Here is a 13,654-nt window from a genome sequence, read left to right on the forward strand (position 1 = left end):
TTGTGAATGCTCGGTTAAAATGTCCTTTAATAATTATGTATTACAAAATCAATTTTTCAGGCGAAAGTTTATGGCTATAATCTAACTTCGTTCGCACACTTATTTAAAAAAAATTAAAACAAAAAAGGAAAAAAAACACCGATATACAAACACACAAAGGTCTCTATAGTCACTTTCTGCACAATTATTAATACGTAAAAATATGTATTACCTCGTATCACGATGCCAAAACTCTTGTTACTAAACTTTTAATTACTTACATTATAATAACAATTTTAGTACAATTTCAAGAATATTAATTAACTAGTAAATAAGAAGGCCTTAAGACAAAAGACAACGTGCGTAATTACATATTTGTTCCTTGGAGATACCGAATCCAGCATGAATTTTAATATCGACCGATGTAATTTAAAAATCCTCATCTTTCTAAATCGATGAAAGTCTATTAAATTATGCCACAATAATTATCATCGTGAGCCCGAACGCCTAGTACAGTTAAATTAATCCTCGGGCGCATTTGTCAAAGCCGTTGGCGGTGAAGTAGACGTCGCCGTGTCGTCGGTGCGCAATATCATCGTACACTAAATACAAAGTTTTTGGCACTTGGCAAGCTGTATGATAAAAAGCTATTGACATTGCCACGCGTCCTCTTGGATATCCTCGAGAGCAGGAGCAAAGGTAACGTAAAGACGCGTCGGAGTCCTTACTCCGATGGCTACCTCGCCGAGCTGGAGGACTGGGGGGCACTGAAGGCTCTGAGTGCCCCGGGTGAGCCGAGGCCGAGACTGCCACTGCTGGGCAACGGCGAGGTGGGTATCCTGGTCGCGAGGCCGTTCCTCAGGCCGCTAACGCTCAGGTTGAGACCCGCGGCGCCATTCGACTGCGACGGCTGGGGGCACTTCTCGAGGTGGTGGTGATGCGAGCGGACGGCGAGTCTGCTCACGTGTACCGGTATCGGGACGACGATTCTCGGCCCGCTGTTTGACTGCGATCCTCCGGAACCGCTGCCATTGTGCCGACTCGCCGGGTTGCTCGTGCCGCCGCTCGTCAAGCCCGCCTTCACGCGCTTCCACTTGGCTCGTCTGTTCTGGAACCAGATCTTCACCTGGGAAACAGATAAGTGGCAGGGTCGGTACTTTGCTCACGTTACCTACGTTTACTTCTCCCGTTCTAGTGTATCAAAAGCGCCGTGGCGAGTAACTACCTTCGAAGATGCGGAGGCTTCCGTAACACTAACATCCGCTCTCGATCGAGCTTTACCCTTAATTACGCGACCATTTAAGGAAATTCCGATACGTGTAATTGTGGCTACTGTGGCGTTAGGGCCACATTTTCTCCTCGATAATCTAGTTGAGAGTAAAAGTAAATCGATGCGTGCGCCACTTATATCGGGTTATTATAAGTATCGTGACATGATCCATGTAGATGAAAGAATTTGCTTAAATAAATGTGAATGCTGAAAACTGCTGAATTGGTTTCGAGAATTTTACTTATGAAAAGGCTACGGCTCAGACCAAATTTTAGATCAGCGAGTGTGGCTGAATAAGTGTCCCATACGTGTTTATTAACTCAAATGTTTCACAATCGCAATTACGCGAAAAAGCTTCATATAACATGTACAATAGGCAAATTCGTATAAATATTGTTAATAATGGGAAGATCGATTATTTAAAACAACCTTAACTCAAAGAAAAACAATGTCCTTGGAAATAATTTACTCTCGATATTAATAATGTCTTTTTAGAATAAAAAAATAAATAAAAATAAAAATATTTTTACAATTAAGTTTATACTGTACGTATCATAGCTATGATAATTACAGTTATTATTATCACGATGATGATGATGATGATGATGATGATGATGATGATGATGATGATGATGACGACGACGACGATGACGATGACGATGACAACGACGACGAGGACGAGATGATAATAATGATCGATGCAGATATCAAGATTCTCTCAAACATTATAATTTTTGAATAATGCTAGAAAGCAAAGGTGTAACTAATGAAACGTTAATACTGAAATTATAAGCTTATAAAATTGCATTTACTTTCTTCGGTTATTGCTCCGTTATGTATTATTTTTACCTACTCTTCGACATACATTAGGCTTTGTGTATTTTTATTTAACCAAGTTTCTCAAGTCTCGCTAAATCAAAACAGGTTGTACATAAGAAATACATTTTTAAAAAAGTTCATGCATTAATAACTCCACTTTAGTAAGTAATATTCAACAATATCTTGAAATAATTTGCGCAATTAAGTTGCAATTATCTGCAAATTAATTTTACATATAAAACTAATTATCTTTATAGTTCCAAAAAAAAAAGTAAATAATAATTCTTAACGCTTTAATGTTATTTTCACTAACACGTAGATTATAGCATTGATTTGTTTTAATAAAAAGTTCGATTAAATGCCATTATTTAATTATTTTATTAATAAAATTTTACTTAATAAAGCTCCATTGCGGAAAGATTAAAAGGATATTTTATATGTTTGACGATGATGGAAGTAGTGATCAACTACGTTAATCTCTAAATTTCGGAAATACTCGTGAAAAGTCGAGAAATCCACTGCGAGGAGGATTAGAGAAACGGTGGAGCGAGTGCGCCTAAGGCACTACGCTACGCAATCACCCTGAGGCCCAATAGTTCGTTCTCACCTGCACTTCCGAGAGTTTGAGCGCATGCGCGATGTGGGAGCGCTCGGTGAGGCTGAGGTACTTCTTGGCGTGGAATTCCCTCTCGAGCTCCAGCAGCTGCTCGGAGGTGAAAGCGGTGCGCCTGCGTCTCGCCTTACTGCCCCCGGGGCCCCCGCTGCCACCGCTCCCGGAGCCGGCATCCATGCCCTGGGCAGCATCGGCGCCGGCGCTCAAACCCATCGACGTCGTCGTAGCCGTCGCTGTCGCGCCCTCGTCCTCGCTCATGTCCGGGGACGCGCGGCCGCTCTCCGAGCCTGCAAAATGCAAAGGAAACGACTCCTGAATGGCTAATGCGAGGTGGCGCCAAACGGACCCTAAGCTATGCGACGTGAATCTCGCGTATCCTCCGAGCTCCCCCTCCCCCCCAATCCCCATCCCCATCACCATCCCAAACACACACCCACCCCTCCCCCCACCAACCCTATAACATAACATACGCACGCGTAGTATACCATAAGGAAAGACTTCAATTCCTGTTGATAAATAAAGGACGCGCACTCTTGACGGGACATTGATATTTCTTTTCTTAACGATATTACGGACTATTAGTATCGATCCCATTATAATTGAAACCTCCCAGGAAGTGAAAGCGACGATGAATTATTTATGAGACTATAAAGCTTTAAGCGAGTCGTTCTTAAAGCTTCGATAAAATTAAGGCATTGGTTATTTAAATATTACTCATAAACAATTATTAACGAGCTCTTAAAAAATTCATAATACGACTTTATGCCGTGCAGGCATAAATTTACGAAATCACTATTCGCGATATTCGAATTAATTATAATTAAACTTTTCTAAATCGGTTTCATCTACACTCGTGTGCATCTAAATTGCATTTTATTATTCATTGCAAGGAAGTTTCTCCCCGGCTTTTGCCTAATTCGTCCGATTCCAAAACCACGTAGTTTCCAGTGAACGTAACGCCCGGAATAATGAGCGAGTCGTACGAATTAAGTCAAAGAAAAAGTTATTCCGTATAATATTATAGCAAACTGTCATACGTATCGCGATAAGTTTACAAAATGCAATTATTATCGCAGTGAGCATCGAGCGCATAAGGAGCGCGAAGCTCCGAGCTCTTTCGTTTCGTAGCACGACAACTATACATGAAGTTGTAAGTTAATTATTTCAAAGGGCTTAGGCTGTGAGTCGTCGACTTCCGGTGATGTAAGATGGTCGTTCCCTCTCCCCCCGCCCCTCTCTCTCTCACTCTCACTCTCTCTCTCTCTCTCTCTCTCTCTCTCTCGGTTCCCTCTTTCTATCGCCTCCCTTACGCGACATTAGACTTAGAAGCAGAGTAGTTCTAATCGATAGCAACTCACACGTACACGAGAAAGTATCGCGCTTCTTTGTAGGTTGGTCATTGTACCGCGCGGAACTTGGAAATACGTCATCGCTCGCTTTGTCATCGCTAAAGCCATTTGTGCAACGCGCTTATAAAGTATACCTGGAAATGTATGGTGGATTGGCGGGCCTACGCGACATTCGATTCGCTCTTTCAAAATTTAACTTTGCAGATAATGTGGTGTGCATTTAAAGATCAATGCATCGTTTATAATCTGACGGGGAGGTGGGGGAAAAATGCTTATGCAAAAGATATTCTATTCTCATTATACAATTGAACTATCGAAATCTCTAGTATTTCTGAATACGAAGCATATATATATATATATATATATATATATATTTATTTATTTATTTATTTATAAAAACTTTTTTTTAAGAATTTTAAATCTTTGTATCAACTGAGCTACTTTAACCAGCCCCTTTTTTTTATTGCGTTTCAATGTTATAATTTAATCCTCTGCTTTAATTTATAATAACACGAGTCTCAAGTATATAAAAATGCCCTATTAAAACAATAAAAACGGTCTTTAATATTAGTGAGTTTTATAAGCTTGCATATTAATGATTAAAAGATAGTTTCTTTGTTATAAAGTGTGTTGGATATAAGAAGAAGTACCTTCTGAATACTTTAAGCCAAACTCACGCGCCAAAGTTGAATTTTCCTATAATAAAACCTCTCGCTTAACGTATACCACTTAATTACATTCGGTTATAGCAGTTGATAAGTTTAATGGATGATGTATTGCGCATTTATGCATGAAAATTGCACTCCGTATGGAAATAAGGTCAATCGGCAAGGATTACATCTTTCACCATTTTCAAGCTTGGACTTGTTAATATTTATCAAGACTCAACTTTCCTTTATGCTCTTAAATTGTTGGAAATTATTTAAAAATATACTTTAATTTAACACAGTCGAGTAAAAATCATTAATTATTCAATGGGAGTACTTGTGTATTCTTATGCGTTTTTAAAAGCAGTAGAGTACATTAGTTAACATTATAATGGTTAACGTATTATAAATTACTTACTATTATTACAATTATTACACATTTACATATTATTATTATTATTATTATTATTATTATTATTAGTCTAAGTTTTAACTTGAGAATGGCATTACAATAAATCATTCATACATGTTGGATTAAATGAAATTAAATCATTTTATTTTACACGCCGCATACTAAATATATATCAAATGAGGATTTCGAAATACGATTTGAAAATGTATTACATTTATTATAAGTTAATCGATTGATTGCATAACACTTCTTGAAGCGAATATTTCGATATTTATCTTATGGCTTATAACAATTTAACCGCAATGTACGCAAATTTAATTTAATAGACGGCTTAAAAAAGGAAAAAAATTCAAGTGAAAGGTAATGAAAATTTAGCTTCCTTAACAGTATAAGTAAGCACGTATCATCGATACTCTAATAATGTACGGTATATTTCTCTATTAATTATTAAGACCAAGTGATAATTGAAATACAATTATAATCATCATACACATAAATGATTCCCTCGCATTATTGGCATTACTGATAAGAATAGAATTTCACATGAAGGCGATAATTAATACTCGAATTTAAAAATATATTGTTATTTAAACTGCAATTGATATCGATTCATTATAAACAGTATAAAGACCTCTAATATGCGGGTATAGCAATAGCAGCGAGGACGCGGTACATTTTTCTTCAAACATCAAGAGAAAGTTACGCGGACAATTGTTCACATCGTGGAAAGCCGTCTCGCCATAATTAATGGTTACTCTTCTTCCTTCTTCCCTCCACAGCGCCTTACCGTTCCTCCCCACTTCCTTCTCGCCCGCCGTCCCTCCATCCCTCCACCCCTCCCTCATACCCTATCCCTCATCCCTCATCCCTCATCCCTCATCCCTCATCAACCTTCCGCCGACACCATTCATACCAATTTATCGCTGTATGTAATAACGCAGACAATTTCAAATTAAGAACTGGCCGCGGATATGTTGCTATTGAGAATCGATGACCCGTATTTGAGAATATAATTCACGACGAGACGAGCGGCAGCGACGTCTGCATTATTGATGCATCCGATCCAATCGATTGGCCGTTTTACCGGAAGCAATTGTTCCAAGACCGTTAAAACGATTGCTCGACAGTCTCACCATCCGCGATAGAAAACGACTTTCCGAAAGCTGCATTAGCATTATCTGACGTCATCTCATCAAGCGTCGTAGCCGTAAGAACGATTCCGCTTATACCTCCGTTCGCGAGCGGACATGAAATATCAGTACTTGGCTTAACATTGGATAGGAAAGAAAAAAATCGACACTGGTAGAACGAAGCGAGTGAGAAATCGAGGAGCGATAGTGAAAGTGCTGATCGCGTTCGAAACAAAAGATCCATCATGCTACATTAGAGTGACCTTCGCCGCGGGCATGTCAAGTATGTAAATGCAGATGAACGTGGTCAGACATAATAAGAAGATGGCAATGCGACACCTACGTCTATATCTCCGTCCGTACCATTGCCCATACCTCCGTCTATTTCCATCAGGGCGCGCGAGCGAAGAAAGGCGTCGTCGTCGTCGTCGTCGTCGTCGTCGTCGTCGTCGTCGTCGTCGTCGTCGTTGTTGGCGACGACTGATCGAGGCGTGGATTATACGGTTCTACGTGCTAATCAGGTTCCAAAATCTCCTCCCCCCTCCCCTCCCCCTTCATCAGCAGTGACGATTACGATTACGACTGCGACGACGCGGACATCGAGAACGACCGGGACAACGATAGGTTTGTCATAAGCCATGGAGGCAGGAGTTCCCGGAAGGGTTCGCGACTCGCATACGTAGCCCAGGGCGGAACACATCAATAAGCGCGCCAGCGAGCAAGCGCACGTACTATGCATGCGCCTATCGTCGACCATTCATGCGCGCTTTCTACGTGATCGCCCTGGCGAGTTTCGGCGATGACGGCTTAGTCGTCTCGCCTCGGGTCGAACCATTACTATTTTATACCGGATTGGAGTCCGAACGAGCCAAGGCGCGTCTCGGCTAATTGTCGCCGTTGACACATCACCTCCTAGGTATCCTCTTGCCGATTTGTTAAGTGGTTGCACGTGACTTCGGAGCATACCGAAAAGAGGCTTGATATTATTTATCTAGCTGAGCGATTTACCGCTTCAAAGGTGCATTTCCTTTATCGTAATGTTGGAGCGATTATAATAAATGATTCCCTTAGCGTATAGGAAGAAGATTGTGTGGAATATTAGTTGATTAATTTATTTTGAATTCAGATTTCGTTTAAACTTGTTTCACCCGTGCTACGCGTGAGTGAATCTCCCGGGCCAAAACATTGCAATCGTAACTCCATAAAAGTTTAATCAATTATCAACATTTTCGTTATATTTACGGGCACGTGCTCGACAATATTAAGATTACTTCGTGAGAATTTCAGCAGAAGGTATTGTCACTTCCTACGGATGTATTTATCATGTATTCACATCAGAGGCTGTGCATTTACGATTACATGAGCTGATTACTAAGAAATCGAAAGACATGTTTGATCAAATTGTTAAATTAAATAGCTAAGAAAATCATTTGGCACTCGCGTATAAAAAAAAAAAAAAATAAATAATCTTTAAAAATTAAAAATGAAATTTAACCGAGTAATCGTAATGAACGTGAAATTCATTCTACGACACATTCCCGTCGTAATGATAATTTATTGATAATTATATTCAAATATAATTATTTTATAACAAGTATTGGCTTTTATTTCTTACCTGACTCGCTCGAATTATGTATTTCAGTCGTAAAATTATGCTTATTATGTCTTGGTTTATATTTTTGTAATTGATATTTTAGTTGTGCAATTTAGTAGTGAAATAAACGCGAAATATCATAACTAAACTACTTTCATAGTTACAATCGTAATAATTAAAAAATCATTGCAAATCATTTATTTGTTTGTAAAGCTGAAATTTCTTAAAGCATAATGACTCTATTATGTATAGATATTCTTTTATAGATTTCCATCAAGATCAGTGCGAACACTTAAATTAAAATTATATTTTTAATTTAACACGAATGTAATTATAATAAATAACTCACTCGACACATTTCATAATCATGACAAATAGCAAATAGTTTTTGATTTAGTCTTGAATTTTGTTTTACTTATTAGCATAATGTAGATTAACATATGAATTATATTTTAACAAAGAAGCGAACAATATTGGAAGATACATGTGTATATTCCGTACAAGAGTCGTCAATTTCACTAATGATTACTAATGTTGATCGATCATCCATTGTGAAACGGTGCCACCATGATTTAGCAAGCGACATTAACCTACACTAATCATTAAAGATGATACACACCGTGTCGCCAGAAAGATGCGATCTATGTCCAAACTATACGATTTCCAACGACAGATCTAATCTTACATTTGCAATTTTAAATATGAGAAAACTATTTAATCGCGTGTTCGTTCGGCTATGTAAATATTTTAATAATTCGATTGACCATTCATGTTTTTCATAATGTATTGTGTATCTTCGAATTAAATTGCCGTTTCATGTTTTGATATATTGCTATAATATTTCATTATGAATGTTATTGATTATTTGAAGGAACTTAGAATTTCAAATATTGATTGTAATTTATAGGTTAATAGCATATGTTGTATATATTGTACATTTGTATCGGCAATTATGACGTCATACAATAATTTTAGCAACGTTTACTTTTCATTAATAAAGTACACGTATGAGAGATGCTTTTGCTTATTTTTTTGTTTTCGTTCGTTTGTTCGTTTGTTCGTGTGTTTGTTCGTGTATGTGTGTGCGTTAGTGTGTTCGTGCTTGCGTGCGCGAGAGCGCTTGTATGCGTTCTGTAAGAGTCGTCAAACCAATGGATTATTACTTATGAAATAAAAGCGACAAAACTACAAGAATTAACATATTTGTAATATATCTATTATTAAGCACGAAGAAGAAGAGAAAAAAAGTATATTAATGAGAGAATCGGAGATAATTTGATGTTCCGTATTGTTCGTAATTTGTTGTTGCGTAAAACAGTGCATGAATAATTTCACGGAGAAGCTAATTCATGACATTCTAATATCGTGTGTAATGTTGAAAGACTGGTAGTTGTAAGATCTTTTGTATGCTAAGTAAAGGCGATGACGATGCTAATCATTGTACATGTATTATACCAAAATCAATACACTGCCTCTCTATTTCCTATATTATACACCTCATTATATTTGTTGCATATTTAGAATAAAATTGCAATTGCATTAAGAACTCCCGGTTCGCCCACATATCACTATTTCACTAGTCGCCCTAGTGAATGTGGATTTAAACAGAATGCAATTGTCGTAAAAATTCATTTAATATTGTTCAAATAATATTTTGAATATACTGGATAAATATTGTCGAAAAATATTCTGCAAATGATTGTTAATTTCGAAAATAATTTTCCTTACTTTAATATATCACCGGCCTGGCATTTTTCAAAGTAATGTTGAATAATGTAATTACTGAGCGTAAATTAAGCAAAAATATGCGGTTTAATGGTAATATGTATTATCTGCAATAAATTGCCTCAGAGAGTAAATATAACATTGAAAAGAAAGAAAGAAAGAGGTCGTTATGCTGTATAAATAATATATTACCTACATTGCAGAATGATAATGTCATCAAAGGAATTTTCTGAAGCCAAACCTGTTTCGAAAAATCAACCGTTCCATGCTACGACAACTAAAAGTTTTAATTCACTACTAAAGACAGATTATTCGAATGCTGTTTCAAGGAAATTTTAGGAGCCATGAAAACCCATGAAGAACGTAATAGCTTAATGAGCGGTTGTGTGTGTCCCCCGTCAGACCGGGAAGAAAAAAAAAACAAAACAAAACAAAAAATGAAAACAAAAAAAAAAAAAAAAAATAAAAAAAAAAAAAAAAAAAAAAACTAAAGAAACGGAATAAATTACGGAGCTATTAATGAAATGACGCATCGCGAGTGAAATCACACCAATACAATGAATATACGCATCTATTTAGATCTGATGGCTTCGTTTCCTTATTCAGTGAGAAGAATGACTGAGAATTAGTTTGAGTCACCAAAAATTATCAAATAATGCAAATATCAAACAGCGTATAATTAATATCTCGAATTAATTGTTAATGGCAATCAAATCTATTACTACAGGCATAAGTGTGAGATTGATTACGAGATGAATATTAATGAGAAAATAGAGAAAAGGGGTCAACTATTCGATAACATTAAACTTATCATAAATAAATATTTCAACTAAAATTATTTTTTACCAATTACCTCGCCGTTCAACTACAAATATACTTAATAATTGATTTTAATAGCGACATTCGACTCATCTCCAATTAAATGATCAAAATCATTGTGTTAAGCGGTAGTGCGTAGGATCGGACTGAAAACATGTAATGGGCTCTCGACGATCGTCGAGGCTTCAAAATCAATAAATTATCGTGCACTTTACGATCCCGTACTTTCAACTTGTTGAAACTGAAATAAATAAATATCTTGCCTCGCCTCATCGCGCAATTACCCTCGTGCACGCTCAAGCTAACTAAGCAAAGCGCGCCGACCATTCCAATCAAACTCAAACTCGTTTGCTCTTGAAGAGGCGCTTCACCCCCCCCCCCCCCACCACCCCCCCAACCCACACCCCCAAGGGACAAGCACTGCCGCCCTCGTAAACACTGATGCACCAGTAGTGCCGGGATCGCGCTCGCTTAGTTTTTGTCGTCGTAACAGTCGACAGTGTCGCGGTATCTCGCGCCCTACTCACCCTGCTGAGACTTGGAGAGGTCGTGGACCGGGGAAAGGCTGCCCTCGTCCTCGCTGTCGTCGGTGAGACCGCCGGCAACGGAGGAGAGAAGTCGGGCGGTGCTCCTATGACCCGGATAGGCCGTGCTTTGGAGATGTCCCAAGCTCAACTGCTGCTGCTGCTGTTGATGATGTTGCAGTTGTTGTTGCTGCTGCTGCTGCTGCTGTTGTTGTTGTTGTTGTTGTTGTTGTTGTTGTTGCTGTTGCTGTTGCTGTTGCTGTTGCTGTTGCTGTTGCTGCTGCTGCTGATGGTGGTGGTGATGATGGTGGTGGTGATGATGACCCGTGGCGTAGCTAGTCAAGTGAGAGGCAGGAAGGCAGGCTCCCGTCGAGCCGTACACGCGCATCGGCTGCAGCCAGGCACTGTAAAAGCTCAGCGGCATCGCCAGACCTGCGGCCAGGATCCCGCGTTAGATAAGAACCAATGGCCTAGGGCGTTTGCCTCTCCTATAGCTCTCTCTACACCCTCGACCCTCGACCCTCGACCCTACTTTCTTATTCCAAGCTACCAGCAAGTGGCGGCTCTTACACTGTTGGCTTCCAAGACCAGCCATAGCGGGTTATTTTCAAACTGATCCCATTTCTATAGATACGCGCCGCATTATGTGCGCTTCATTATGCGCATGTAAATGTAAAAGACCGATAATAATAGGCTAGACTTATTATTGCATGGAAGCTATGTAACATTTCTTTCGTCGGCCTTTTACTGAAATTGCCACTTTACCTTAGCTTTTCATCGCTTATTACTTATCGAGCCATCCTATCTAGGGATTCTTTCTCTTTCCTTTTCTTTTCATTCATTCTGTCTTTCTTCCTATTGTTTTTCGTCTTTTCTTTCCTTTTTTTTCTTTTTTTTTTTTCTTTTTTCTTTTTTCTTTTTTCTTTTTTTTTTTTTTTTTTCACAACAACAGGCTTGATTCGTAATTCGATTCGCATTGCTGTCTCTGAAAGTATGAAAATACGGTCTATCGGAACGATGGTGTGAGCGATCCTCTTCGTCGTAATAGCACGATTAATCGATTGCCTTGCTTAACCTTAATTAATTTGCCTTCGTAGAAATTTTGATGCTCAGATTTTGACGGTCTCGCGCGTGAGATTATAATTTAATCGATCGTTATCATTAACGCAACATTATCATAATCGTGCATTAATAGCTTCACCGACTATTCCACGAGCTTGTCGTCCAACGTTATCAAAATTTTCTTCTAAAGAATCACCGAGCCAATACCGAAAATACATACTATAGAGTACACAAGTCTCTGATATTCGCGTCCAGAGTGATTTTATTAATAATTAATTAATGCCTAGGGAATAATAGTAAAGGAAATATCGTGTACAGGAATAATAGCCTATTATTATTATTATTATTATTATTATTATTATTATTATTATTATTATTATTGTTGTTGTTGTTGTTATTTATTATTGTTATTATTGTTATTATTGTTATTATTGTTGTTGTTATTATTATTATCATTATTATTATTATTATTGTTATTATATAAATCGTGAATGAATATGGCTGGGCATGTTGTGCGAGGGTTTCATTAAATTGGCATTTGTCATTGATGAAAGCTCATTGAAATACAAGGCGCAATTTAAGTCGAGGCGAATGATTTTGGCCGATGGAAAACAAATTGACAAAGGCAGATTTCCTAACAGCGGATCGAGGTAAAAGAAAGATAGCGGCAGACCTGGCAAAGCACCGGTGGCCGTCGCAAGACAATGCTGCTGATAGAAAAATTCTCTCTGTCGATTGCTCTCCTCGCGGCCCTTGTCGCCGTAATTGTCCTTGCTGGCCTCCTGCGCACCCTGTCCCCTATTACCACCAATCAGGCTCTCGATCGTGAATGGCTTGGGATTGGCGCGAATTTTCAGGTCCATCGTCTCAATTTCCTCGCTGGCGGAGCCGACGTCCAGGTCCGTCTCCTCCGTGATCGGCTCCATCTCTTTCATGACGAACAACGGGATAATCGTCGTCGGCTGATGGCTGCGCGTTCTTACATCCGAATTGTCGATGGACGATCGATTCGCCTGCCTCACCGAGCTTCTTCGTCCTCGTCGTCGTCGGCTCGCGATGCTAATGCATCGAAGGCGCGCTAATTGAGTTTCGTTGCTGATTCGTTCGAGTGGGCCACTTCAGCTACATGGCCCTATAAATCATTGCTCGACGATCGGTTACCAGCTGCCGCCAACTGTTACCCAAGTCTAACTAATTGCCAGTCTCCCGCAGGCGATTCATCGCGGACAGCCGGATCACTGCTTTGCAACAACCCGCGAATCGATCAACGACGCGCACTCTGGCACACACAATCGCACTCGTGTCGTACAATCCATCCGCCCGGGATGAACTTTGCCTGGGGGAGCCGAGAAACGGAGGAAAAGCAGCACCCCGGTTTCTCGTCACCAGCTGACGCGACTGAAACGAACACTGTGAGTTCCGAGAGTGGCCGAGTAACGCGATGTGCTACGATGCCAAGTACTCAGCCGACTGTGGCTCGCGCTCGAGCTGCTGCCGGTGAGAAAAGCCGGGGGGGTGTGGCCTCGGATCTCGCTCTCTTATTCGATGTCGAAAGGCCAATGATAGGCTCTCGACAAATCTGCGGACGCGCAATCGCCATCTTGGACGCCCTGATCTCTCCACAGTGGCACGCCACCCGCGTTATGAGTAGTAACGTAGGGAGACAGAGAGAGAGAGAGAGAGAGAGAGAGAGAGAGAGAGAGAGAGAGAG

At 39.5% G+C, this 13,654-nt stretch overlaps 1 protein-coding gene across 1 annotated transcript; it reads right to left on the reverse strand.

Annotated features, from left to right (window-relative positions):
• Nucleotides 1-514: 514 nt before the first annotated feature.
• unpg (homeobox protein unplugged) lies at nucleotides 515-11,476 on the reverse strand. Its single transcript, XM_011503016.1, has 4 exons — nucleotides 11,414-11,476; nucleotides 10,885-11,083; nucleotides 2,676-2,968; nucleotides 515-1,105 (listed from the first exon to the last, which is right to left on the reverse strand). Exons 1-4 carry the CDS (start codon nucleotides 11,474-11,476, stop codon nucleotides 716-718), a joined length of 945 nt encoding a protein of 314 aa, XP_011501318.1. The 3' UTR covers nucleotides 515-715.
• Between the last annotated feature and the right edge of the window lie 2,178 nt (nucleotides 11,477-13,654).

Source organism: Ceratosolen solmsi, unplaced genomic scaffold (genome assembly GCF_000503995.2).
Source record: "Ceratosolen solmsi marchali unplaced genomic scaffold, CerSol_1.0 scaffold10, whole genome shotgun sequence".
NCBI lineage: Eukaryota > Metazoa > Arthropoda > Insecta > Hymenoptera > Agaonidae > Ceratosolen > Ceratosolen solmsi.

Coding starts and splice junctions, on each gene's coding strand:
- unpg (XM_011503016.1), bottom strand. CDS start 11,476: ATGGCTGGTCTTGGAAGCCAACAGTGTAAGAGCCGCCACTTGCTGGTA. Junction 11,084..11,413: donor TGGTAGCTTGGAATAAGAAA/GTAGGGTCGAGG, acceptor CAACAACAGCAG/CAGCAGCAGCAGCAACAACA. Junction 1,106..2,675: donor TCAAACTCTCGGAAGTGCAG/GTGAGAACGAAC, acceptor TCTGTTTCCCAG/GTGAAGATCTGGTTCCAGAA.